The 25,587-nt window shown below is 52.3% G+C and overlaps 1 protein-coding gene across 1 annotated transcript in view; it reads right to left on the bottom strand.

Annotated features, from left to right (window-relative positions):
- Positions 1 to 13,541: 13,541 nt before the first annotated feature.
- The window catches only part of TEX264 (testis expressed 264, ER-phagy receptor), a 37,058-nt gene continuing 25,012 nt past the window's right edge, over positions 13,542 to 25,587 (bottom strand). Inside the window, exon 3 of the mRNA XM_034775726.1 lies at positions 13,542 to 14,435. Coding sequence (XP_034631617.1) covers positions 14,119 to 14,435 — 317 coding nt within the window. The 3' untranslated portion in view covers positions 13,542 to 14,118. The remainder of the gene's footprint in view (positions 14,436 to 25,587) is intronic.

Below are 25,587 nucleotides of genomic sequence, written 5' to 3'. Positions count from 1 at the left end.
TTTATAGCTCTTGAGCCCATGTCAAAAATAATGTCGAGCCAAAGGTTGAGATGAGATTCTGAGCCTGTTGCAAAGGGTGTAAGGAACCAGGACTTTTGACCCCTCTGTCTCTTGCATGGTGGTTCACAGGATGGAAGAACTGCTGACCGTATATCTAGATTTGGCTGATGGGTGGCAAAACTTCCTCTTAGGGGCAGGCATGTATATCCCAGCCAGCCTCCACTCACCCTGGAGTCCTTCAGGGTACGGACGGATTTGCCTGTCTTCTGGTTGCAGAGGAGTGATTCATCGAAGGGGAGGTTCTTGATGGTATTCTGGACCTCCCTAGGGAACCCTGATGCATGGAGCCATGATTCCCTGCACATGACTCAGCTGCAGACTGGAAGGCAGTCCTGGCTATCAGTTTGCCTTCATCTACAGAGCTTGAAAACAAGCTTTGTCCTGCTGCGGAAGTCTGTCAGTAAACACTGCAAACTTGGCATGGTTCAGGAAATGATATTTAGCCAGTAGCGCCTGGTAATTGGCTCTCCTGAACTGGAGACTGGATGATAAGAAGACCTTCTTCCCAGCAGATCCAGGTGTTTGCCTGCTTTGTCAGCAGGAGTAGACCAGAGTATTGCTGTCTAGCCCTTTCAAAAGTGACTTGGACCACGAGTGAATTGGGAATGGGATGAGAAAATAAAAATTCCACACCCTTGGAAGGCACGTAATAACGCTTCTCTGCCCCTTTGGGGGTAGGAGCGCAGGTGGCAAGGATGTGCCAAACTGTCCTAGCTGGCTCCAGTATGGCTTCGTTAATGGGGAGAGCTATTCTGGTGGCCTGGAAGCATGCAAGATGTCTAAGAGTTTGCAGAGGGAGTTTTGGATCTCCTCGAGGGGAATCTGAATCTCTCCAGCAACTCTGCAGAGAAGGTTCTGGGATTGCCTGAAGCCATCAGGAGGGGGAGGAGGTGGGGCAGAAGGGGATGTAGAAGTCACTGCTTCATCCAGGAATGACAATGACAGTCTTGCTGGTTCTGGTGGAACCACCGGATCTGGAGTGTAATGTTCCTTCTCCTCCTCTGTCGGATCTGGGGCGTCCCGACAGGGGAGGCAAGGGGTGACTCCCTAGCAGATCAGATCAACTCTGCAAGGTCCCAAGGTGTCCAATACGGCCAGTAGGAGGGGTTGGTAGGTGTTCGTGGGGGACCCCATGGCATGGGGTACCAGTGACTCCAAGTTAGATGAGGTGGAGGTTGGTCCCAAACTTGTGCAGGTCTTTTTGGTAGCGGAGGATTCATAGAGCAAGGGGAAAGCAGTTCATCGGATGGCTCAGAATCTCTCCAAAAGGAGAAGGCTGGTTCCAGTTCCAGTGATGGTACCGTCAGTGGGGAGGTATATTCGGTGTGTGGGAGGGTGATCAGCGCCTTTCAGCAGGTGATTTTCTTGGAGGTGATATTATCTCTCTGGAAACAGAGGGGCCCTAATGGAGGAGGGGATTCTGGATCTGGGAAAGCAAAAATGTCCTGTGGGGCAGCAACAGATTCAGCTTTCCCCGGTGTGAGGGGGGTTCTGCTTGTCTGGGACGTTGGAGCTGGCGAGGAGGGTGGTATTGGAAGTTGGCAGTGATCAGACTTTGCTGGTGATGGCAGATCATGGGGTTTGGGAGGTGCTGGGGATGACAGTACCGACGGAACACGGTCTGGGACCAATGGAGCCCAATGCTTATGGGCTTTCTTGTTGTGCCTCTGGGACTTAGGAGGTGCTTGTTCCTCATGGTAGGCTTGCCTACAGCCAGTCCAACTTCTGTGAAGCAGACTTAGAGCCATGCTTATGAGGGTTCTTCCCAATAAGACCCCACTGTGGGGTCTGTGGGGGTGCCATTCTTCCGGACCAGAGCTGGGCTTTGCAGCATGAGGCGCACTCCTTGTTGAATCAGGCCTGGGTCCAATTGGGGCCTTCTCCATGAGCTATTTGCAGAGGGAAGTGCCCACCCTTCTTGGGTATGGCTGGGGAACAATCAGTGGATACTGCTCCTTGCTGTGACGTGAGCTTCCCAAGGCAGTCCAGGGGGACATCACTGACCGAGAAGGTTCGCAGGCAAGGAGTCCTGGGCATAGTCCAGTATCCAACAGGGGTATGAGGGCGTGTGTTGCCCCAGGAGACTAATTAATGCTGAATGGTGAAAACTAGTCAAACTGTTAAACTAGTTACAAACTAGAAAACTCTTGTTTAGTAGAACGAAGCTGAGACTGCAGACACTAAAGCTTTGAACCTGGACTACGTGCCGGTGAGAAGGAACTGGAGAGGCAGTCGATCCGCCCACCCTTGGTCAGAAGCACAAAGTGAGCCAGGGCGTGTGCGCAGACCAATAGAGGCTACCTTCAAATCCTCTGGCTCCCAGTGCAGGCGCAACCCACGGTGGATACAATCAGGACCATCATTGAAGAACAAGGCTGGGTCCAAGCACAGGACTCGGCGTCAAGACTCCTGGCCTCTGTTCCTGCCTCTGCGCCTGATGTGCTGGGCATCTTTTAAACAGAGCACTTCTCCTCCCTGTATCTCCGTGTTCACATCTGTAAAATGAGGCTCATGCCACTGAGCTACCTCCTGGGGGGTCATGGGGTTAATTCCCCATGTCTATAAAGTGCTTGGAGAGCCTCAATCACAAGCTGCTGTAGAAAGGCAACATGTTGCTAGGATCAGTGTTGCTCGTCTCCTCCTTTCTTTGGCATCGCTTTCTAGCCAATATGCCATTTTCAGCTGCTTTTCATGCAACCCTCCATCAGCCTGCAGGACAAGGTGCCTTTACGAATTGCAGTCAGGCCCCAGCGCCCACCAGCAATTCAGCAGTGCATGAATATTTCAGGGGGGTTTGTTGTTTTGCAATGCTCAATAACAAAGATAAACACACGGGGAGAGAAATATCTTCCCTCCAAGCTGGAGGACTTTAATATTTTATCACTCAGAGCACAAAATATTTATGAATTATCATATGTCAATCACCGGTTGAGGATTAATTGTGACCTTTTCTAAACAGGAGGCACATGTTCCCCTTCATACCTGGGACGCTAATGCCCCCTCCCCAGCAAAAGGAGCGACAGGCATGGGAGATGCCTTTGAATATTGTCACCTAGAGGCGATGCCCAAGTCCTGCAAAGTTCTCTATTTTAGTTATCTGGCCCTCATCACTACAGCTTCTTAGCATAGTCATTCCTCAGAATTCCCCTGTGTGTGTGTGTGTGTGTGTGGGGGGGGGGGGGTTAGCCTCCATTTACACGTGGGGAAACTGAGACATGGGGTAGCTTAAGTGACTTGCCCAACTTCACACAGGAGGGCTGTGGCTGAACTGGGAGATGAAGCCAGAATTCCGGAGTCCAAGATCGAGGCCCTACCCACTAACCCATCCTCCCTCCTGGCTGCTGAGCTTCTCCTGCTAAGTGCTAAATGCCCGCCGCTCCCAGGGACCTCAGTGCTGTCTGAAGGCACTCAGGGCAGGCATGGCAGTGCTCAGGGCACTGGTGAGGGAAAGGCCAGGCTGGTCTCCTTGCTTTCTCTATGGCTTTGTCTCCTAGCTCCCTTCTTCAGCTGACCTTGCTCTGTGGTTCTTTTGGCCTGCAGCATTTGACCATACTTTAACCTCCCCTCTTCCTGGTGGCCATCCCTCCTCTGTCCGGGCCAGGCCTAGCCACATGGGATCCCTAGTCAACACTGGCTTTGAATCGTCTCCTATTGTTCCCAAGCATGCCCCAGAATCCTTTGAGCTGGTTGTGGATGCTTGTCCTTATCCCTTTGCAGCTGGCCCCGTGGAGCAGAGAATTTGAGGAACACTACTGCTGACCACTCCATTAAGCACAACCCTTCTAGAAATCGATCTGTGCCAACACCCAGCCTGCTTCCCATCTTCTCTGTGCATATTTCCAGCCTGTGATATCTCGTCTCCTTGTCTCCAGCCCAGCTTCTCTCCCGTCCATTCCCTTGCACACTCTCTGCCCTCCCTCCTCTTCTGTCTGGTTTCCTCCTTCCTTGCCCTGCTCCTCTCCCATGCTCCCATGCATGGGCACACTGGGCAGTGCTGCTCCTCTTTGCCTCTGCCATGAGGCCAGGTCCTGCACCAGGGCTCCCCCCCACTGGCCTCACCCTGCTTCCAGCAACCCGAGTCTCCAGTCAGGGATGGGGGGTGACACTGCACCTGGGCTGGAAGGCGGGAGCTGAGTGTAGAGCGGACTCCGCGGGGGAGGAGCTGGGGCCAGTAGGTGCAGCAGAGATGGCTCCACAGGAATAGACAGTGCATCCCATGGGAAACATTTAGCTGCAAGAGCAGGGGGAAGGGAAGGCAGCTTGGTGGTGTGCTGTCCTATGCTTCCTACAGGGGTGTAGGAGAATAAAAGCCCCCAAGTCTCTTGCAATGCCAGAAATCCAAGTCACAAGAGAAACCAGTCATACAAAACAGCCACTGTAACTTTCCAAAGTGCCCCCCGATCATCCATGGCAAGGAACCCAGGCCTCAGCCATTATATTTTCCATTTTGGTACCACATCCGCCGGTATTCTATCCAGAATTAGGACAGTGATTTTGCGGTGTGAACAGAGTATTAAGGACAAGTTTTATCTCAATAAGGAAATTCTTTTCCCTTCCCAACACCTACATTTAAACCAGCCTGGTACATCGACGGATTTAAACCTGAGACATATAAAATCAATGCTTAAATACAGCTAGAACAAGGATTTCATTTCAGGCCAAAATAAGCAAATTCCTCTAACAGCTCTGTCAATATCTTCACGCGTGACAAACCCTCACACTAAAATCGCTTGTCTTAGATCTTCAAGGCGCTCAACTCATGCTACTTTTTGGACCTCATTTCCAAAACCTGGCCTCTATTTGCACACATGCAGCCATTTACATAACATCTGTGTGTGAATGATTGAATGAAAGCTCATTTGTGCTCCCAGAGGCATTGCAAGTGGATTTGGCATCCGGCAGTTCTACTGCACATGTCCAATCAATTCGGAGCCTACATAGAATTCACATTCGCAGAATTCCCCCAAGAGGAACACAAATGAGTTTGGGGCATGCAAAGCCTGTCGCTGCTGCACCTCCCAGTGCCCAAAAGGGGCTGTGGGAGCGAATGGCATGTGCGGATCGCACAAATAAGGAGGCTGGTGAGATGTGGCCTTTAACCGGACCAGAGGTGGACCATCTAAATGACTTGGCCAGTGGAAACTTTTGTTTTCTTCCTAGTTATCAAACACACCCAAGTCATTCTCCCTAGGCCTTCCCTGCAGAGCTTCACGGTCAAAGAAGGGAAAAAGGAACTCTAGATTTCCAAAGCCAGGCATGCAGAAGGGAGCGTGCCAACCACATGTGCCTGGTTCATGGCTGTGCACCATCTGAGGCAAGAGTGAGTCTGGATATGTGCCCCCACATATCCATATGTGCCTGCTCACCCAGACTGGCCTGGGCACTGCATGCCACTCTAGAGATCTGGGCCTCTGTGAGAGCCATTCAGAGTGCCATATTTGTACTGCTCCACTCACCCTTTGTTCTCCTTAGGACAAGAGAGATGTTGCCAATCCAGAACTGAGCATGTTCACTGTGGGGTGGTGGTGTTTGGAGAGTGGTATTTGAATCAGCCTGGTCAGAGATGGGGAGACAGGTTCAAAGGAGGTGCTCAGGTCTGAACTTCCCCAAAGTTCAGGGGTCTTCAAAGCTCACCGGTTCAGGCTCTACTTATGACACCTTCAACCAGGACATTCTTACACCCGCTCCCTTCTCCTCCGCCCATGGCTTGCTTGTAGTGCCCTGCACTGTCACAGGGGTCCAATTCAGAAAAGATCTCAGCTCCAAACTAGGGGCCACCTGAAGTGAGCTCCAAGGTCCCCAGTGTGGAAGTGGCAGCTCCCTCCATGACTCTGTCTGCCTCGCTCCTGATGGGGCCAGTGCCTATGCCCCTTTCCCAGAGAACAGGCATACCATGGAGCAGGTGGTACCACAGCGACCAGGCCTGACCCTGGGGTGGGTCTGGGCCCCATTTAGAGGTGGCCCACCACTGCAGGAGGCGGTGGGGAGAGAGAGGAGAGCCCTTGCAGCTCTCCCAGTGGGGTTTAACAGAAACAAGCCACCTGCAGGGACAATTTGTTTAGCTCAAAGCTATTTCTGCCAGGGACAAAATTCTTCCTTCATACAAATCCCTTGGCTTCAATGGAGTTACCCCAGAGGCCTTTATTTGTGCTCAGCCTTTGCTGCCTGAAAGTTCAGTGCAACGAGCCCATGCTGGCAGGATCTGCAATCCCAGACTTTTCACCCTGGCCCTGCTTTGCTTCAGGCCCCATTGGTGCTTCAAAGTAGAGAGACACTGACAGTTACAGCCCAGCATTCGCTTTGGTCTGAACTGTGCTCTGGTGTTGCCAAGGGGCCAGACAGGCAGCAATGGCAGAGTCAGGCAGTGGTGCCGTGACACATTCCTTACTGCATCTTCCCCTGAAAAGCAGCACTGCCTGCTAGTCCAGACCTGGGCTCCCATCCAGCTCAGCCCATGCACTTGTCTCTCCTAAACAGAGACCAGCCACTGTGGCCAATCGTGCCTCAGTTATGGCTAAGATGGGTCCAAGCCATTCAGTGTTACTTAGGGTTACCATATCTAATAAATAAAAAAAGAGGACCCTCCACGGGCCCTGGCCCCGCCCATTTCCCCACCCCTAGACCCGCCCCAACTCCGCCCCTTCCCCGCCCTATCTCCGCCCCCTCCTCCCTCCCACTCCCAGCCATGGGGAAAGGGCTGCCCCAGCGCTACCGGCTTCACGGTTTGCCAGGCAGCCTCCAGACCCTGCGCCCCCGGCTGGGCGCTTCCCCTCCCGGGCTCCAGCTGTGCTGGGGAAGCGCCGGCCGGGGGCACAGGGTCTGGAGGCTGCCTGGCAAACCGTGAAGCCGGTAGCGCTCGGGCTTTGGGCAGCCCCTGTGCCTCCGGACCCTGCGCCGCTGGAGCCTGGGAGGGGAAGTGCCCGGCCGGTGGCTGGGGTCCGGAGGCAAGGGGGCTGCCTGAAGCCCATTGCGCTCGGGCAACTCAGCTCTTAAACAGAGCCGAAGAGTCAGGGGAGGAGCAGAGCCGCCATTTTCCCGGACATGTTCGGCTTTTTGGCAATTCCCCCCGGACGGGGGTTTGACTGCCGAAAAGCCGGACATGTCCGGGAAAAAGAGGACGTATGGTAACCCTAGTGTTACTTGGGGCCCAACCACAACCTGAGGCCAGAGAGGAAAGGCTAATGCATTAGCTGCTAGCGCATGTAGCTCCCACCTTCCGCACTCCCCATCACCGCAGTCCTGGAGAAGGAGCTGCCGTGTCATGCACAGCACCACCAGACCACCTTAGAGCAGACTGCAACAAAATGAATTTCCCCGGCTTTTCACAATGCCTCCTCCGCCTTGCTCCCCAGCAGGCAGAACGGTGCTCTGGAGCCAGAGGCAGATGTGGCCTGGAGTCATCAGGAGTCACAGCTAACTCCAAGGTTTCCGAGGAACACGTGTTCACAGGGGCTCAGCCACCCATTGCAGGCAGCTGCAGGGAGCTAACAATCCAGACCTGCCATCCAGCAGGGAGGGGTGTGCTCTGGACCACTGCATTAGACAGAGAGATGGAGGGTTGGGAGGAATGTGTGGACCGAACAGCTTTGCCCAGGGAATTTACCCCTCTCTAGCCACATGGAGGCCTCTGACATCATGGGTAATGCTACGCTGGGCTGTCACCATGGCTGATGGTTCCAAGGGATGTGAGGATGTACCGGAAGGAGTTCTCTTCTTTTCTTTCCATTCAGACCCAGTGGATCAGGGGGCCCTCATTTCCCTCTCCAGCAGGGTGGGGCTGCTCGCACAGCCAGCAGTGGTTTTATTAGGGCAGTGCTTTTCAAAGTTTGGGTCACGACCCAGTAAGGTGCTGGGTCGCCTTGCTCAGCACCCAGAAACCCTAGCGGCTCTGGTTAGCACCGCTGACTGGGATATTAAAAGTCCCGTTGGCGATGCTGCCCAGCTAAGGTAGGCTAGTGCCTACCTGTTCTGACACCGTGCTGCACCCTGGAAGCAGACAGCAGCCAGTCCGGCTCCTAAGCAGGGGGGCCACAGGGCTCTACACGTGGCTCTTGCCCGCAGGCACCACCTTCCCCAACTCCCATTGGCCAGGTGGGGATGGACCTAGGAGCCAGACCTGCTGACGGCTGCTTCCAGGGAGTAGGGCGGTCCGCGGTGCCAGGAGAGATGGGAAGCCTGCCTCTGTACCCCGGCTGTACCGCTGACCGGGAGCTGCCAGAGGTAATTCCGTGCCCCAACCCCGCACCCCAGCCCTGAGCCCCCCCCCAAACCTGGAACCCCTTCCTGCACCCCAACCCCCTGCCCCAGCCCACAGCCCTCACCCACACCTAAACCCCTCATTCCCAGCCCCATGTTGCAGCCCTCACCCTCTGCCCCAGCCCTGAGCCCCTTCCACACTCCAAACCCCTCATCCCCAGCTCCGTTGCGTTGCTGGAATCAACAATTTTCTTCAACTGGGTGCCCAGAAAAAAAGTTTGAAAACCACTGTATTAGGGGACTGGCCCTCTAATCCCCTTCAGGTGCCTGTGCTCTATCCCAAAAGAGGCAGGTTTGCCTGGTCCAGGGGAAGGGGTGGTATTAGGAGGGACTGAGTGTCTCCGCCTACCCCTCTTGGCCAGTGGTCTGGGGGGGAAGGTGGTTCAGAGCCAGGGAATGGTGCCTGGAGTCCAGCACTGTTTGGCCCCTCGCTGGGGACGGCTGATGGCTCCACTCATTGGCCTTCGTGTTTTAAACCCCAGTGAAAGCGTTGGGGCTGCAGTGAGAGGGTGGTGACTGTGCCCACTGTCTACAAATGAATCCTGGAGGCCATGGGCTGCCAGAGGAGAACGCCCCAGGGGTCCATGCCAGCATGCCATGCGGACAATGCCCCCCATCTCACTCATGATTCCCGATACCCTGCAGCAACAGGGCAGCTCCTCTCATACTGCTCACACGCAGCCTGGCCAAGTGGGAGATGCCTGAGCACAGAGGTTCAGCCCTGCTTTGCCTGACACATGGACCCAGCCGCATGGATGGGCAAACACTTATAACCACCTGCACCAATCCAGGCACACGCCCAACAGCTCCCACGCCCAGACTCATGCACACCCAAACTCCTGGCCACGCACACCCACCCATCTACACATACTCAGCCATCCACTCCCACAGCCGGGGACGTGTGTCCATGCCCTAGGGTGACCAGATGTCCCGATTTTATAGGGACAGTCCTGATTTTTGGGTCTTTTTTTTATATAGGATCCTATTACCCGCCACCCCCTGTCCCAATTTTTCACACTTGCTGTCTGGTCACCCTACCATGCCCCCACACAGTGCCCTTACACACACACACACACACACACACACACACACACAGGAGTCCTTGCACGCATATGTGCATGCACAGAGTCCATGTATATAGAGAGGGGTGCATACACACATACACAGTGTCCGTGCCTATAGAGAGAGGTGTGCACAGACACACATATACACACAGAGTCCATGCATATAGGTAGGGGTGTACACACACACACACACACACACACACACACACACACAGTGTCCATGCATACAGGAGGGGTACACACACACACACACACACTCTTTGCATATAGGGAGGGGCATGTACACACACACACACAATTTCCATGTATAGGGAAGGATGTCTACACACGCACACAGAGTCCATGCACATAAAGAAGGGTGTACACAGACATACATATACACAGAGTCTGTGCATATAGGGAGGGACACACACACACACACAGAGTCCATGCATACAGGGAGGGGTGTGTACACACACTCAATGGCCATGCATCTAGGGAGGGCTGAACACAGACACACACACACAATTTTAAAGCAATAAATTCAAACAATGTGGGATTTGTTTTTAAATGGCAAATGGAAAGCCCCAGCACTGACAGCTCATCCCCCCTCACAGCAGGATTCACAAAAAAGCAGCAGTTACTGTGAAATGGAGCAGAATTACTTTTTTCTTTAAAATACAATATAACAGTGCTGCAGAGAGGGGATAATATTTCCATATGTCAGCAAAATCTGGGGGGAAGCACCGGGCATTTTCTATCGACACTCCTGCTGCTCCTTCCTCTGCACACGTACATGCCCTCACAGACCCAGAGAAACAGCTACACAACCCTGCATCCAAGCACACACAGACACGCACCTATACACACAGACATGCACACACACCTGCATACAGGTACCCAGATATACACATGTACACCCAGACATGCACACACATCTGCATACAGGCACCCAGATATACACATGTACTCCCAGACATGCACACATGCTTGCATACAGGCACCCAAACATACATGTGTACACCCCTACATGCACACACTCCTGCATACAGGTGCACATACAGACACACCTGCATACAGGCACCCAGACATGCACTTGTACACCCAGACATGCACTTGTACACCCAGACATGCACACACATCTGCATATAGGCAAAGACAGGTACACACAGATACACACACACTTGCTCTCTCAGTCTTTGGAAATGGCTGATGCTTCATGAGTAAAATCTTCTCTCAGAGCTGGCAGCACTGAGGATCTGCTCTTTGATGCCCCAACTGAGGCCCAGGGGACACCACTGCATGCCAAGCAGCAGCAGCTGGTGATGTTCAAGTAAATCCAGGGGCACCATCAGCCATTGCTATGTCACAGGGAACCAACTGAGTACAGCAAGCTGCAGTGAGATCCAGGTGGTCCTATAAGCCCTAGGACCTGCCACCAGTAGCTGGGGCATTGTGCCTGGTGATGCCACTTAGGAAAACCCTAAGCCCCAACCCAAGGGATTAATCCCTAGCCAACTGTCTATATTCAGAGGATGTGTCTGCTCAAGTTTCTAGATGCTATGACCTTTGTGGGAGGGGGCAGGCAAAGCATCCTCCCAAAGCAAGGTGCTGCCTGCTGCCCGTGTTGAGCCCTAGCTCTGATACGCACCTCAAGCACTGGGATTGATTTACAGTGGTGACAAACTAGGCTTTAGATGCAGCAACAAGAGCACAGAGGAGAGTCAAGATGCAATGGGGAGGGCTGGGCGAGGGAGCAGAGCTGCCAGGCAGACCCGCCAGGGCAAGGGGGATGGCTCTGATAATTGCATCCCCACTGATTTCCCCCCAGTCTGAGTCGATGCAGAGGAACAAGGCAAGCCTGATGCACTGCTGAGTGCTGAACTCCATTCACGCAGTATGGATCCAGGTCCATTAACAAACGCCGAGCCAGACATTGATCCAAGACCCTCGCAGGCAGGACGTGAGCAAAGGGAGCAGAAGCACTGTGGGGAAGATCAATCCTTTCAAACCCCCTCCTCTCTCCCTCCCTGCTCTCAGTGCCTTCACTAAGAGACGGCCATAAAGCTCTGAAAACTCACAGCTCTTCTCTCATGGATCCCAGACTCCAAGCCATCTCCACTGTATCTCCATGGGCTTCAGGAGACTTACACCAGGGACGGATCTGGGCCAGCGCTTCATTTTAGATCCTTGAGGCAGATGCGTTAGACTCAATCCAATCTACAAGTTATGTCACCAGCAACAGATGGGCCTCATGGAGTCTCCACTCCACCATGAGGACTCTAAGATTGAGGGTTTTGCAGCTAGCACAAGGGCAGAATGAATAGTACAACTCTCAGCTGTTATCAGACACTGTATCTGCTACAACACATCATCAAGGAAAATCTAATGAGGCCAAAGTAGAGCAATAACAGCATCCAGGAATCTCCAGCACTCGGACACCAGCTCCCCTTAACTACAGCACCTAAGAATCTGCAATGCTGAGATATTCCTGCAGCCCCTGGGCTGCACCGAATACTTCCCATCTGTGCCACCATGCTACGGCATCTGAGAACCACCAGCACTTAGCCCCAGCTGCACTAAGTCTCCTGGCTTCCTGCCCTTGCACTAGCTGTGATACAGATCCAGCACGGGCGTGCTGTCCCCTGAGATTGAAGTAGGTCCAGCTTCTTGTGCCAGAACAGATGCTCCCGGTTTGACCAGTTAAGGGGGGGGCAGCACCTGAGGGCTATAAAGAACCAGTGAGACTCTGAGGGGAGGAGACCTGGTGAGAGAAAGACCTGGGAGTGAGGAGACAGGAAGAGGTCTTTGGGGAAAGCCACAGAGAGGCTCCCTGCAGGCTGTCCCTGGAAAGAGGGAGGAATTAGCAGGGAGCCTGTGGAGGGGCTGAGCCAGAGCCAGAACACCATGGCCAGAGAAGAAAGGAGAGGGCTGAAGGTTGAGACCAGTAGCTTGAGATACCTGCTGTAAGCCAGGCCAGGCTGAGAATGAGGCATGGTGAGGAATGCTCAAGCCATATTGGAGAGCCGGCGTGTGGCGAGGCATGAAGGAGCCGTATCAGAGAGCTGCGGCATGGCAAGGGAGGAAGGAGCCGTACCGGAGAGCTGGGGCAAGGCAAGGAACACCAGAGCCCTGCTTGATGTACTGTCTGAACTATGGTTGTGGGACTTGGTGTTGGGACTGGTTTTGTTAGGGTATCTGCGCACAGGGCTTTCTTTTTTAATCAATTAACTCCACCACAGCCATTGGTCCTCAGAAGACTGTTTGGACTATTTCTGGGGATTCTGAAGGAGGGAAACTGAGTCAGATTGTGCCTTGACTTGCTGCAGGAGGGCGTTTCATGCAGGAGGCACCTTGTGACAGATGCCATTGCATGACCTCTGCTCTACCACATCCAGCCGCCCCTCCTGCACAGACACTTCTATAGCGCAGCACAACACAACACCCAGGAATCTGTAACCTAAACCAGGAAAGGACTTTGTTTGCCAAGTCTGTTACAAAGAATAACACGGACCAGCTCCCTGCCCACCCCAATCCCCTCCACAAAGGAATATGTCCATTGAAAATACTCAAGGAGGCTGCAATAGATGATGAAAGAGTGTCTTTAGCAATGTCAAGCCCAGGACATGGTCTGGCTGGAAACAGGGTGGGAAAGGAGGAGGTGGGAACAGGCAGCTGACTGGATCAGACTTCACGCTTGGAGATGAGGATTTGAGTGACAAATGGAGAGGCTTTATTCGAAGTGACTTTTAAGGGTGCTGGAGTCAGACCGGCAACCCTAGACCCTGAAGTTCTCTACTATGGCACAAGGGCAGCAGTGCTGGCTTTCCTTTGCTGCCTCTGCCAATATGCCTTTCCCCGACCTGGAAGGAGCATTTCTGGCCCTTAGGGAGTTCGGTCTCCATGGCCCTTTCACTTCTGGCCTCTCTGTTCAAACTGCTATGCAGGAGGCCGAGTGCCAGCAATGATGGTGATTTCAGTGACGGGGATATCTGCTTACCAAGGTCTGCATGGCATGGCCCCCACTGCATTTCACACAGCCCAGGCAAGTCGCTAAGAAACTTCAAACTCGGATCACTTGGAAACAGCCCAAGTGCCAAGAGTGTGGCTTGTTCAGCTCTCCAACGGGTGGGGTAACAGACAAGCCAATGCATTAAAGGACAGAATCACAATGACCCTCCCTTTGAGCCCTCACACCTCAGAGGAAAAGCATTTGCTTTATTACAGATCCCAAAAGCATAACATCCGTTTAAGGAGGACGATTTTACATTGTATATTTCCTTTTCACATAGAATAAAACCACTGTCTGCTCTTTGGTGCCAGTCAATGTGTGTCTATATGGTGGAGAACCAGGCTGCCTTGAGGAGATGGGGAGACAGGCAGAGGGAGAACATGTGTTTCTCTCTCACACACACACACACACACATACACACACACACACCCCTCTCATGCAGAGAGCTCACCACGCATTTATACACACCCAGCCTGGAAGTACATTTCACTGCTCATCAAACAGATTACACCCCCAGCTCACTGCTACAGCACACAAGAGGGTGAAAGGCTCCTGGAGAACAGTTCCTAGCTACGCTCCCCCTTGGAGTAGCTGTCCTTCTTTATAACAATTGGAACATCTGTCTTCAGAGGATGGGGAGAGGGGCTCAATAGGAATCAGTGACTGAAATTTCTTGGCTAGCGAGAAAGAAAACAGGACAGATCAGTTCCTTCCGATTAAAGGGGAGGAAGCTGGAAGGACTCTGGTTTATTCTTCACCCCTCTCTTTCTCCAGAGCAGTGGGCTCTTTAGCCCACTTGGCCTTTATGGTCTCCTGCTCCTCGGCATAGCCCAGGTCAGAAGGCTGCCCTGCCGACCCATCGCCATTGCCTTCCAGATCCAGCTCCTCGAAGGAGGAGCCACTGGCCCCTGACTCGCTGTAGCTGTGTTCGCTGCGATTGTCCAGTTCATCCCGCCCGCGGCCAGCTGCGAAGGGGGACAGGATGGAGGTGGCCACCGAAGTCTCTCTGCTATCGGTCGTGGCCTCCAGGCTGATGGAGCTCGTCTCGCTCAGGGTGTCAGCCCCTTTTGAAGAGAAGAGGAACAGGTTAACGTGGAGGGGAAGGAGAGAGCAAGGCAGAGCTCGTGGGGTGCAGGGCTGAACACAGCAGCGAAGAGAAGGCTGTTGCTACATCTCTATCCTTGAAGACTTTATTCACCTTGTTGCTCCATTGCCCATCCCCCCACTGAAGAAACTTCCCATACAGTGATCCCCATCGGTAAGAGATCTGCCAATCAGATTAACCCCAGAAAAACTATGTGACTCCTCTAGTCTTTCCCCCGGGGAGGGGAGGGGCGGGGCAGGGCAAAGGAATCATGCGAAAGGGATCAATAACTGTCTCAGCTACAGAAAACACCAGTGAGTGTACCCCACTCAGCTCCATCCCAAACTCCTGGGGACTTTGTAGGAGGTTATCACTGGTAAGTGGCTCCCAAAGGCCATCTCTGTTGTATTCTGTATCTATGGTACCCATTCCAGATTGGACCATTAAGAGGACAAAGTAGAGATAAAAGGTTCTAGCCCAGCTGAACTGTCCCCTTTGAAGTCCTCTGGCCCATCAATACTCACTATAAAGCACCAAAATATAGAAAGTGCATGGTAGTAACCAGCTACAAAGTCCTGTGCTGATGTAGGAGATCATATTCCCAGAGTAGCATTAATTCGGCCACAGTGAACATGCTGGACAAAGTACATTTAACCCTTAGAGCTTCAGGAAGAGATCAGTGACCTGTGATAACTTGTTCTAGTCTCTCTCCTTCACGACGTCCTGCTCCAGCCCCAGCTCCATCTCTCCTCCTTCCCTGTTGCAAATGTTACCCCCATCCAAAGCCCTAGCCTCTCCTATGCCCCCTCCTCCCTACTAGCCTCAAGAGTGCCCTTCTGCCCCCTTCCCAGGTAAGCAGAGCCTTCTGCTCTTCAGACTCTTTCCCATGCAAAGGACACTGCCCTGGCTCTAGGCTAGCATGCCCCTGCTGTGAGTTGCCTGCCCCATGCAGGTTCCTCAGAGGGAGTGAGGTGAGGAAAAGCAGTGCTAGGCTGGCTTGGACGGGAGGCATCACAGTGTAGGACACGCTCCACCTTAGCATGCTGAGCAGGGCCCTCCCTTTTCTCAGCCACAAACTCCTCCCCCTCCTTGGCACAGGATCCCCAACACCTCACCTCTCAGGAAACTGGCCACCCTGCAGGTGCAAAACACCTCAGGATTATCCAGGACCATAAGGGTTAACAGTCAAATTGGGAAGCCCCAAAACCACGCCAGCGTGAAGAGCTATAAATAGACATTCCTAGGAGAACCTGAACTTTGGCTTTTCTTTGAACCACTTTGTGTTTACATCGACCATCACAATGTTGCATTAACGCAGTTTGTATTTCATTTCCTTGGATTTTTTTTAAGCCAAAAAGGAAATGATAACATTGCTGAGGCATTATGGGTGTGCTTTCTACAGCTCCATTCACTGCACCCTTAGATGAGATATGCATGACCCAGAACTGGGGAGAAGCATCAGTTATGCTTTTCCACATGGTAAGCAACAGCCCTGTCTTCAGAGACAGGACTAGCCCTTCCTGCATCCCCAAGGATGCTGCAGTGCAGAGTGAAATGACTGCACCCCAGAGGAACATACCTAAATGCCAGCTGAGACACTGTATGCTGCCCGGGCATGAATGCAAATGTGGAACTGCTCAGAACTTCATCATCTTCCAAATGAGCGAAAGTCACTCTCATTGGATGGCTGAGTGAAAGAACTGTGTGAAGAGTGATCTGGATCTCAGGCCTTGTCTACCTGGGGAAACTGACCAATGTAGCTATTGCAGAATAAGCTAGTCTGGAACAGCTGCCTGTGTGGACACACTACTCCAGAATAAAAGTGATTTCATAGTTACTCCAGAAGAGCTAGACTGGTCAAATTCTCCACATGGACAAGGCCTCAGCCTGGTCCAGAGAAGGCAGGTGCCCACAGCACCAAAACCATGGCATTGATTGTTCCCCTTGTTGGAATATCTAAGAGGAGTTATAACAGCCTCAGCGCTTCTAACCCTGCAGCATGGACTCCCCCAGCTCCACCCACAAACCAGGCTGTGTAAAATATATCTGCTCCCAAGGACACATCAAAGGAAAGCACATTTCTATCGCCCTCTACTGCCCAGAATGTGTCAGCACTGCTCCCCTCTCCTTTCTCACTTCTCTTCCCTAACTGAGGTGATGCAACTGCTTCTTAGATGTCTGTATAGCAGGGCCTGCTCCAGGCACCAGGCACCCAAGCACATGCTTGGGGCGGCACCTGGTAAGGGGCGACGGGGGGAGCGTGGCGCGGCATTCCGCGGGGTGGGGGGGGCGCTCCGGCGGCGCGGCGCTGCGGGGGCGGGCTCTGGTTGCGCAGGGCTTGGCGAGGGGGCGGCGCGGGCACGGCACTGGAAGGGGGTTCCGGTGGCGCTCGGTGGGGGGCGTGTTCCGGCGGCGCTCGGCGGAGGGGCAGCTCGGCGGGGGTGCGTTGCGGGCGCGGCACTGGAGGGGGTTCCGGCGGCGCTTGGCAGGGGGCGGGGGTGGGCTCCGGTGGCGCGGTGCTCGGCGTCGCGGGGCTCGGCACTCGGGGGGGGGTTCCGGCGGCGCTTGGCGCGGGGGTGGGTGGGCTCCAGCGCTCGGTGGGGGGTCGGCGCGGGGGGCGCCGCTCTGGGGGGGTTTGGGGGGGGGGGGGGGGGGGGGCGGCATGGGCCCGGGGGGGGGGGGCTGAGGGAGGCAGCGCTTTTTTTTTGCTGCTTGGGGCAGCAAAAAAGCTAGAGCTGGCCCTGCTGTATAGTAATGCGAGAAGTATGGGGAAGAAGCAGTAAGAACTCAAAATGCTAGTAAATAAACACAACTATGACATAGTTAGAATCACAGAGACTTGGTGGGATAATATGCATGACTGGAATATTGTTCTAGAAGGACACAGCTTGCTCAGGAAGGATAGGCAGGGAAAAAAGGTAGGAGGTGTTGCCTTATATATTAAAAATGTATACACTTGGACTGAGGTTGAGATAGAAATAAGAAACAGACTTGTTGAAAGTCTCTGGGTAAGGATGAAAGGCGTAAAAACAAGGGTGATGTCATGGTAGGGGTCTACTACAGACCACCAAACCTGGAAGAAGAGGTGGATGAGGCTTTTTTTAAATAACTAACAAAATCATTCAAATCACAGGACTTGGTGGGGAGGGAGGGAGGACTTCAACTACCTAGACATCTGTTGGGAAAATAACACAGCAGGGCACAGATTGTCCAACAAGTTCTTGGAATGAATTGGAGACAATTTTTTATTTCAGAAGATGGAGAAAGCTACTGGGGGGAGGCTGTTCTAGATTTGATTTTGACAAATAGGGAGAAACTGGTTGAGAATTTGAAAGGGGAAGACAACTTGGGTGAAAGAGATCATGAAATGGTAGAGTTTATGATTCTAAGGAATGGTAGGAGGGAGAACAGCACAATAAAGACAATGGATTTCAAGAAGGCAGACTTCAGCAAACTCAGGGAGTTGGTAGTAAAATCCCATGGGAAGCAAGTCTAAGGGGAAAAACAATTGAAGACAGTTGGTAGTTTTTCAAAGAGACATTATTAAGGGCACAAGAGCAAACTATCCCACTGCGTAGGAAAGATAGGAAGTACGGCAAGAGATCACCCTGGCTTAACAAGGAGATCTTCAATGATCTGAAACTAAAAAAAGAGTCCTACAAAAAGTGGAAACTCTGTCAAATTACAAAGGATGAATATAAACAAATAATACAAGTATGTAGGGACAAAATTAGAAAAGCCATGGCACAAAATGAGATCAAACTAGCTAGGGACATAAAAGGAAACAAGAAAACATTCTACAAATACATTAGAAGCAAGAGGAAGACCAAGGACAGAGTAGGCCCGTTACTCAATGAGGCGGGAAAACAATAACAGAAAATGTGGAAATGGCAGAGGTGCTTAATGACGACTTTGTTTCGGTTTTCACCAAGAAGGTTGGTGACGTCAGTGAATGCCAGTGAAAAAGAGGTAGGATCAGAGTCTAAAATAGGGAAAGAACAAGTCAAAAATTACTTAGACAAGTTAGATGTCTTCAAATCACCAGGGCCTGATGAAATGCATCCTAGAATACTCAAGAAGCTGACTGAGGAGATATCTGAGCCATTAGCAATTATCTTTGAAAAGTCATGGAAGACGGGAGACATTCCAGAAGACTGGAAAAGGGCAAATATACTGCCCATCTATAAAAAGGGAAATAAGGACAACCTGGAGAATTATAGACCAGTCAGCTTAACTTCTGTACCCTGAAAGATAATGGAGCAAATAATTAAGCAATCAATTTGCAAACACCTAGAAGATAATAAGGTGATAAATAACAGTCAGCATGGAATTGTCAAGAACAAATGGTGTCAAACCAACATGATAGCTTTCTTTGACAGGGTAACAAGCCTTGTAGATAGGGGGAAAGCGGTAGATGTGGTATAATGTGACTTTAATAAGGCAAACTAGGGAAATACAGCCTAGATGGAGCTATTATAAGGTGGGTGCATAACTGGTTGGAAAATCGTTCCCAGAGAGTAGTTATCAGTGGCTCACAGCCATGCTGGAAGGGCATAATGAGTGGGGTTCCACAGGGATCGGTTCTGTTCAATATCTTCATCAGTGATTTAGATAATGGCATAGAGAGTACACTTATAAAGTTTGCGGACGATACCAAGCTTGGAGGGGTTGCAAGTGCTTTGGAGGATACGATTAAAATTCAAAATGATCTGGACAAACTGGAGAAACGGTCTGAAGTAAATAGGGTGAAATTCAATAAGGACAAATGCAAAGTACTCCACTTAGGAAGGAACAATCAGTTGCACACATACAAAATGAGAAATGACTGCCTAGGAAGGAGTACTGCGGAAAGGAATCTGGGTGTCATAGTGGATCACAAGCTAAATATGAGTCAACAGTGTAACACTGTTGCAAAAAAAGCAAACATCATTCTGGGATGTATTAGCAGGAGTATTGTAAGCAAGACATGGGAAGTAATTCTTTTACTCTATTCCGCGCTGATTAGGCCTCAACTGGAGTATTGTGTCCAGTTCTGGGCACCACATTTCAGGAAATATGTGGAGAAATAGGAGAAAGTCCAGAGAAGAGCAACAAAAATTATTAAAGATCTAGAAAACATGACCTATGAGGAAAGATTGAAAAAATTGAGCTTGTTTAGTCTGGAAAAGAGAAGACAGAGAGGGGACATGATAGCAGTTTTCAAGTACATAAGAGACTGTTACAAGGAGGAGGGAGAAAATTTGTTCTTCTTAACCTCTGAGGATAGGACAAGAAGCAATAGGCTTAAATTGCAGCAAGGGCGGTTTAGGTTGAACATTAGGAAAAACTTCCTGTCAGGATGGTTAAGCACTGGAATAAATGGCCTATGGAGGCTGTGGAATCTCCATCATTGGGGATTTTTAAGAGCAGGTTTGACAAACACCTGTCAGGGATAGTCTAGATAATACTTAGTCCTGCCTTGAGTGCAGGGGACTGGACTAGATGACCTCTCGAGGTCCCTTCCAGTTCTATGATTCTTCAGCTGACTGGTCAGAGATCTAGTGTTTGAAGCGGCAGATTATAACCAATCAAAAGCACCATAGTTTGCACTGCTATCTAAGGCGCTCTCTAGGCTTTAGTTAAACCTCGCAATATCCTGGGGTGGAGGGTGGGGAGGGGAGGCAGAGGCACCAAGCGGGGAAATGACTTGCCCAGGATCCCAGAGCGAGTCAGCAGCAGAGCTGGGAGTGGAGTCCAGGCTACCTGGCACCCACTACTGTGCTTCCGCCAGAAGACCTTGCTTCTCCCACAAGCTGTTCTTGATGTCCCATCTGTGTGACCAGCTGATGAGCCTGGTGCGTGCAAGGTCACAAACTGGTGCAGCCGGGCACTGCATGGAGTGTGGAAACATACCCATCACTATGCACTGAGCACGGGGTGAAGCCGGCCAGTCCTCAGGACACAGTGTATTGGCCTGAGTGTGTGTCCCACTGTCCTCGACTGGAGGGAATTTGCCTGGCTAAGTTACTGCCGCTGCTCCTTGGGCTCTGTTCCCAGAGGTGGGAAGTCCTATGCTTGGCTCCTCATGTTACATAGGTCGTCTGTGGATCTTGAAAGATCTTCTAGGGGGTGCCAGCCGTGCAGCTGGTGTTCAGGGTTGGTTTGAAAGACTGGCACAGGAGGTCACCTCTTCCTTCTCGAAACACGGCTTGAACACGTCAGTGAAATGAACAGTGATCTCACTGAATTCCCTAGCATTCATCCACACAGCTGCTGCTAGATCTGTCATGGGCTGCCCACACAGCCCTGCCAATGCCCCTCAATCTCACTGCAGCCTCTCCCACCCCAGCTATTCAACCCTGGGCCCCCCCGAGCCTGAAAACTTGGCAGTGCAGAACTAGGCTCCTGTGAGGTGGCAGTAATCCTGAGTTACTGTGCTCGGCAGCTCCCTTCTCCCTCACTCCCCCTCCAGCTTCTACAAAGAGACGCTCCTGTAGGAACAGAAAGCTCCCACCTGCCCTGGAGCCGTGAGCACTTTCAAAGGCTCAGTTCGTTCCTGGGATGCATTTCAGTATTAGGTCCGGCTCCCCGCACTTCCACTAAAGCAGGCTCCCTCCCCTCCCCCGTGCAGTCTTGCACAGGGGACAGTGCCATTTGTATTTCAGTAACCCAGCGTGCCTAATGCTTTCCCCATCTCCGGGCAGTCCGGAGAGGACAATAACGGTTTCATGGTACAGCTGCCCTCTCCTTTCGCTCCAGTTCTCTAAGTGCAGGCCCTTTCGGCCACGGCACCACCCTCAGAGAAGAATCCTGCGCATGCACATCCACGGGGCACTGTGATGCCTGCCCCAGATGGCGTCCTGCCCTCATATCAGGACGCTATGCCTTGCCATAAAGAAGGGCCAAAAAGAGTAGATAAAAAGGGATAGATCAGGTGCGTGGGGGGGGGGCACTGCATGACTTCTAGTATTCTAGGGCACATCCATTAGTGCAGACATGGGGAGAGTTTGGGAGGCAGAGTCTACATACTCATCTGGGCCTTAATGCCCATTGCTGGCAGCAGTAATTACATACAACAAAACTATGTTCAAAGTCTATTATTAAGGTGATAAAGTCAAGCGCTTAAGAGCTGGGAAATAGGAAAGCGTGAGAGTGCCCCCCTTGTGTTGGCTTTATGATACAGTCTTTAATCACATGATTACACGCTCTTTTTCCTTTGTTGCAGATATTGGAAGGTGTGCAATGAATGAGGCAGGGGATAGCATCTCAAACTGGGTACCTAACTATCGAGGCAACCAAAATTAGGGAGCACGTCTACAAATTCTAGCCCCAGTCTCTGTACCTCAGTTTCCCAGCTAGAAAGGGGGGGAATGATAATCACACTTTTCTATCACACACAAGAGCCGGGAAAATAAATTCATTAATGTTTGCGAGGCCCTCAGATATTAGAGTGCTGTGCTCCAGAGAAAAGCCCACGAGAAATGAATAATCAGATTGTGTGTGGATGGTGTGAAAGAAAGAAGGTAAAGGGCCACTCATTGCATGAGGAGGGTAAAAACACTGGGATCCTGTGGAAAAAATAGAACATGATCATGTAAATAAAGACTATAGTATATGCACAAGGGGCAGAGTTAAGGGTACACGGGCAACCTTAATTCTGGCAATTCCATATTTTTGAGTGCTTGATTTTGTAACCTTAACTAACATTCTTTTAACACAGTTTTGTTGAATGTTATTTTTTACACACACACCCCCACACACCCATTCCACTATGTACCAATATGTATGTTAGTTTGAGAGGATCTCAGGTTAGAAGCTCAGCGTATATGGAGTAAATGTGAAAGTTATAAAAGCAAAGATTTGGTAAAATTGACAATTCTGCCATGTGTCTGGGTCCAGTGGGCTGCTCTCTGCTGGTCTGCTCTTATCGGCATCCACAGCCAGAACTAGTCCCACATCCTCTTCTTCCCCTCCAACTCTGCAGCCATGAACCTGCCCAGCCCATCCTGCTGCAGTCGCCTAAGAACCCCCAGCCATTTCCCCAGCTAACACTTCCCCCATGATGCCAAGCTGGAAGCATGAGGGCTCTGGCACCAGGAACAGGAAGAGACATGGATCCTTTAAGAGTCTCCCCCGCCTGATCCTTTCAGCCAGCAGATTTGTCAATAGCCATCAAGCATGGGCGCTCTCCCTGCATTGAGCAGGCACTGTCGATGCAGAATAAATTAAATGAATGGATTCAGAGATCATGGCTTGGTCTGGGGCTATCTGAGGGGCTCGGAGAAATTCAGCCCCTGTCACAGGCCCAGTGAAAGAGCCTGGCTAGCACACCCCAGTTGACACAGCAGATTTCATGAGTCTGGACAATGCTGCCCTTTTGTTTCCTTCCTTCAGCCCCGCCCACGCCAAGTTCCCCAGGCAGCAGGGAGTTGGAACCATGCAACCCCCACTCCATGCTGCTCCTTTGGTCAATTGAGGGGGATGATGACCCGGGTCACCGGCAAATGGCTAGGTATGTCATGCCACCTGCACTGCCAGAGAGCTCGGGACTGGGCTGTGCCCAGGATATGCCAGCACTTTGGCCAAGGGCTCATTACACCCTCCTCCTTTGGCTAAGCATAAAGTTTCCTGTTCCTCATTACTCCTCCTCCCACCCAGGCTCATAGGACAGCTCTGGCCCCTTCCCAGTACAGACTGCCGCTGTTTGCTGGATTCCTGAGCACTGAGCTTGGAGCAAGGCTGGGAATCCAAACAAGAGGCTGCCCATGAGCCCTCAGCGATTTTCAAAATCTTGGTCCTGGCTTTTAGCTTAAAACCTCAGAAAAGTCTGTAGTACAATCTCGGGGTTGAACACACGCCTGCCTCTGAGCCCTGCGGGCATGGCTTGGCACAGGGCACAAAAGAGGAGGAGTGTAGCAGGTTCAAAGTAGAGTCCATATTTAAAAAAAAAACAAAACCCGATGCAGTTGGCAGATTCAGCTTAGGGCAGGAATAGTGGTGGGGGGAGGGGCTGTAGGTCAGGATAGAGTGGCAGGGGCAGAGCTGTGCGGGGAGCCCAGGACCAGAGCAGCGGGCAGGCGAAGGGCAGGGCTGAGTGACGGGGCAGAGCTGTGCGAAAAGCCCAGGACTGGAGAAGTGGGTGGTTGAAGGGCAGGACTGAGAGGTCCTGACAGAGCTGTGCGGGGACCAGAGGACAAGAGCAGCGGGCAGTTGAAGGGCAGGGCTGAGTGGCACTGGCGCAGCTGTACGGGGAGCTCAGGACTGGAGCAGCGGGCAGTTGAAGGGCAGGGCTGAGTGACGGGGCATAGCTGTGCGGGGAGGCCAGGACTGAAGCAGCAGGCAGTTGAAGGGCAGAGCTGAGAGGCACCAGCAGAGCTGTACGGGGAGCCCAGGACTGGAGCAGTGGGCAGTCGAAGGGCAGGGCTGAGTGGCACCAGTAGAGCTGTGCGGGGAGCCCAGGACCGGAGCAGCGGGCAGTCGAAGGGCAGGGCTGAGGGGCACTAGCAGAGCTGTGCAAGGAACCCAAGATTGGAGCAGCAGGCAGTCGAAGGGTAGGGTAGGGTAGGGCTGAGGGGCATGGCAGAGCTGTGGTGGGAGCCCAGAATTGGAGCAGCAAACAGTTGAAGGGCAGGGCTGTGCGGGGAGCCCAGGGCTGGAGCAGTGGGCAGTCGAAGGGCAGGGCTGAGTGGCAGGGCAGAGCTGTGCAGGGAGCCCAGGACCAGAGCAACAGGCAGTCAAAGGGCAGAGCTGAGAGGCACCAGCAGAGCTGTGCGGGGAGCCGAGGACTGGAGCAGTGGGCAGTCGAAGGGCAGGGCACTGGCAGAGCTGTGTGGGGAGCCTAGAACCAGAGCAGCGGGCAGTCGAACGGCAAGGCTGAGGGGCACCGGCAGAGCTGTGCAGGGAGCCCAGAACCAGAGCAGCAGGCAGTCGAACAGCAGGGCTGAGGGGCACCGGCAGAGCTGTGCGGGGAGCCCAGAACCAGAGCAGCAGGCAGTCGAACAGCAGGGCTGAGGGGCACTGGCAGAGCTGTGCAGGGAGCCCAGGACTGGAGCAGTGGGGCTGAGGGTGCAGCGTTCAGGTCAGGATTGTGGTGCATTAACACAGCTGTAGCGGGAAGCTTGCTTAGCGCCAGTCCTTTCTTTGCCTGTCTCCAGGCAGAGCTATTAACGTCTCACAGCCATGAGAACAGCACCGACTCATCTTAAAACGCTGTTTTGCTTTGCGCGGCTGTCATATGAAGCCAGCAATGTTCTTTCCAAATAAAATTCCACAGGTAATTGCTGCCCAAGGAGACTGGTGCCCATTGGAAAACTACAGAGGCAAGGGGAGGGAGGGAGCAATTAGGACAGCAGAGTACTGAGCACAGGCAATACGTGTCCCTGATTCCTGGGAGAGAGCCGTGAGTGAGCACAAGCAGCAACGTAGCTCCTTTCCTGGGGCAGGGGTGTCTGCCAAGCCCTGGAAGTACAAAAATACTTAGCAACAAACACACTCTAGGAGATGGGACCTAGTGCGATTCATGCTTGTAGGACTCCCAGGCAGGCACTTGGAGGGGCTGAGACCCAGTAAAACTCATTTCATATGGGAACCCAGGGCAGCCAGCCAACTAGCCACTCGGAGATGCACTGAGATGCAGTAAAATGCTCGATCCAGAAGCGGGCAGTCTGCCAGGAGGAGAGGGGCCGAGGCAAATTTGGGCAGATGGTTAATTTCCACCAAGAAGAAAAAGTTACAACAACATCATCATCATCATCACAATCGAGCCCTTCTGGGTCCCTCTGCCTCTGAGTAGTGCGCTGGCTCTAGTTCATTCCGTCAGGCCCCGAATGACACTTGAGAACCCTTATCCTGCTCTGATTCTGAGCCACATCCCCAGATTGCTGTCTCCACAATCGCATGGCCTCATCCCCAGATCACCATCTCCACCATGTGTCGCCTTCCCCAGCCCTCGGTCTCCACCATCCGCACCCCCACCTCCATGATCTGTGTCCCCATCTCCAGGTTGCCATCTCTGCATCCCAAACGCCAGTCCCTGGCTCACTTTCTTGGTCGTTTGGACGACAACACAATTAAAGAGCTGAGAAAGATACAAGTGTGTCAAGTTAAAAACAGACTTAGTGCTGTAACCAGGGCAACTGGCTGGATGACAAAAC

The sequence above is a fragment of the Trachemys scripta genome, chromosome 7 (genome assembly GCF_013100865.1).
Source record: "Trachemys scripta elegans isolate TJP31775 chromosome 7, CAS_Tse_1.0, whole genome shotgun sequence".
NCBI classification, from domain to species: Eukaryota; Metazoa; Chordata; order Testudines; family Emydidae; genus Trachemys; species Trachemys scripta.
This window is presented reverse-complemented; position numbering and strand designations above follow the sequence as displayed.